The sequence below is a fragment of the Seriola dumerili genome, unplaced genomic scaffold (assembly GCF_002260705.1).
Source record: "Seriola dumerili isolate Sdu_G_001 unplaced genomic scaffold, Sdu_1.0 BDQW01011252.1, whole genome shotgun sequence".
Lineage (NCBI taxonomy): Eukaryota > Metazoa > Chordata > Actinopteri > Carangiformes > Carangidae > Seriola > Seriola dumerili.
Genome location: NW_019185507.1, coordinates 148 through 2106, shown reverse-complemented (window position 1 = coordinate 2106; position 1959 = coordinate 148). Strand labels below are relative to the sequence as shown.

At 38.6% G+C, this 1959-nt stretch overlaps 1 protein-coding gene across 1 annotated transcript; it reads right to left on the bottom strand.

Moving 5' to 3' along the window:
* Positions 1-15: 15 nt before the first annotated feature.
* LOC111240089 (charged multivesicular body protein 2a) lies at positions 16-1717 on the bottom strand (the record flags this gene model as incomplete). The annotated part of the gene is made up of 4 exons (XM_022770066.1): positions 1590-1717; positions 520-687; positions 240-419; positions 16-146 (listed from the first exon to the last, which is right to left on the bottom strand). Coding segments are annotated over exons 2-4 (479 nt in total), but the record flags the coding sequence as incomplete, so codon positions are not given.
* Positions 1718-1959: the final 242 nt, after the last annotated feature.

Genomic DNA, 1959 nt, shown 5'->3' with positions numbered 1-1959 from the left:
GTCTCAGTCCCTTACCTCTCCTCCTCATCATCCTCATCACCCATGGCATCGTCAATGGCGTCATTCATCATCTCTTCCTTCATGTCCATGATCTCGCTCTGTCGTTCAAACTCCATCATGATCTTCTGAATCTGAGGCAGTTTCAGCTGCGAAAATGGACCGAATATACGATCATGAACACAGGAAGCTCATTGTGTTATTTCCATGGAATAGAATACTTCAGTGATTTTTTGACAGACCTGTCTGTTCATGGTGGCCATGGCTTTGGTGACGCCTTTCATAGCCTGTGCCATGCTGTTGTTGGACTTGAGTGTCTGTATCTTTAGACTGACAGCCTGGATGTTTGCTTTCATCATGATGAACTTCTTTACATAGCGCCTTGTACGAACCAAATCCTTGGCCATGATCTTGACGGCATCCTGCAAAGATTGAAATAACACACATTAACACACGGTTAGAATCCACTCTTTACAAATTATTCTGTCCTCGTAAAACATAAGTTCTTTTCCTTCTTCTCACCATTTGTCCCTGTTTGGCCATTTTCTTTATGTCAGCGATGATCTTCTTCTCCTGTTGCTCCAGCTTCATTCGCTCTCGGTCCAGTTCTCTCATGGCTCGGTTGAGCGCCCTCTGGTTTTGCCTCAGCATTTCCTCTGGGGTCTTTTTCCTTCCAAAAAGGAACTCCATCTGGTTGAAAAGCAAAATGTCAACACAGTCAAACTAAACAGGTTCTGTCAGAAATGAAATCTGGAAGAGAAAAATTACATTGGGGCTGAAATGATTTGTCAATTTGATTAGTTGATTGACAGAACATCAGCAACAAATGCGAATTAAATTATCAAGAATGTCAAACATGTGTTGGTTCTACTTGAAATGTGCAGATTCGCTGCTTTTCATTGGTTTATATCATCACTAATTGAATATGCTCGAGTTTTGGACTGTTGGTCAGACATCATCTAAGGCTCTGGGAATTGGTCATTACCAATTAATTTGTATAACTTTTGTTATCAATTAATCACTTAATTAATCACGGTTAAGTGAAAATCTTTGGATATGGATTTTTGGTCAGACAACTAATCAATTAAACCAGGACATTTGAGGATGTCATCTTGGTCTGTGGGAAATTACAAGCATCATTTTTCACTGTAAGGATTTTGTAGAGCAATAAGGAAGATAAGTTTTTCTGTTTGGCTTGAAAAACAACTAAAACGATTAATCATCTATCAAAATAGCTGAGAATTATTTTGATATCCGATTAATCATTTCAGATCTAGTTGTGTAATTGTGAAAATGTGGAGGAGTAATCTTAATGTGAACTTTTATGTCCAAAGGAATAATGAAACCAACAGTGAAAAACGAAGTTAGTTTCTAACAGTTTCAGCTCTGTTATACCTGCCTATACCTTATTTCCTGGACTATATTACTCAGCAGTTATTTATGTGACTTGAGGCCTTAAGTCTCCTTCCAGCCGTGTTTTATCTGGACTGCCTTGCTCTTTAAATCTGTTTCTACCTCTTCCACATTAACTCCACCAACACAGGCTGAACCCAGCGGTCACAAAGACACCCCCTACAGCGTGTTACTCTCACCGTGAACCAGGAGACTTTAATCCAGAAAGTAAAAGGTGTTTCAGGGCGTATTCTCCGAATCCAATCCGACACAAATTTAAACGATTATTTGTTTTCTTTCCTTCTCTTCCGTGTTGCGATAGTTTCACATCCGGGAAATGACGTCAACGCGTACGCACAAATAGACGTTCGATTTTGTTTCCCGTGTGTCATACGCATAAAGTTCACGACGAAGAGAGGAAGCGGAAATTTTCAAAATAAAATCTAAACTAAAGCTAAAGTATGTGGCATTTAAACTTGTACACAAATATCATACTGTAAAACACTTTCTTAAAAGACTTAAGAAATATTTGAAGGTATAGTGTTCCTTTTTCCTTGTTCTATTTTTTAT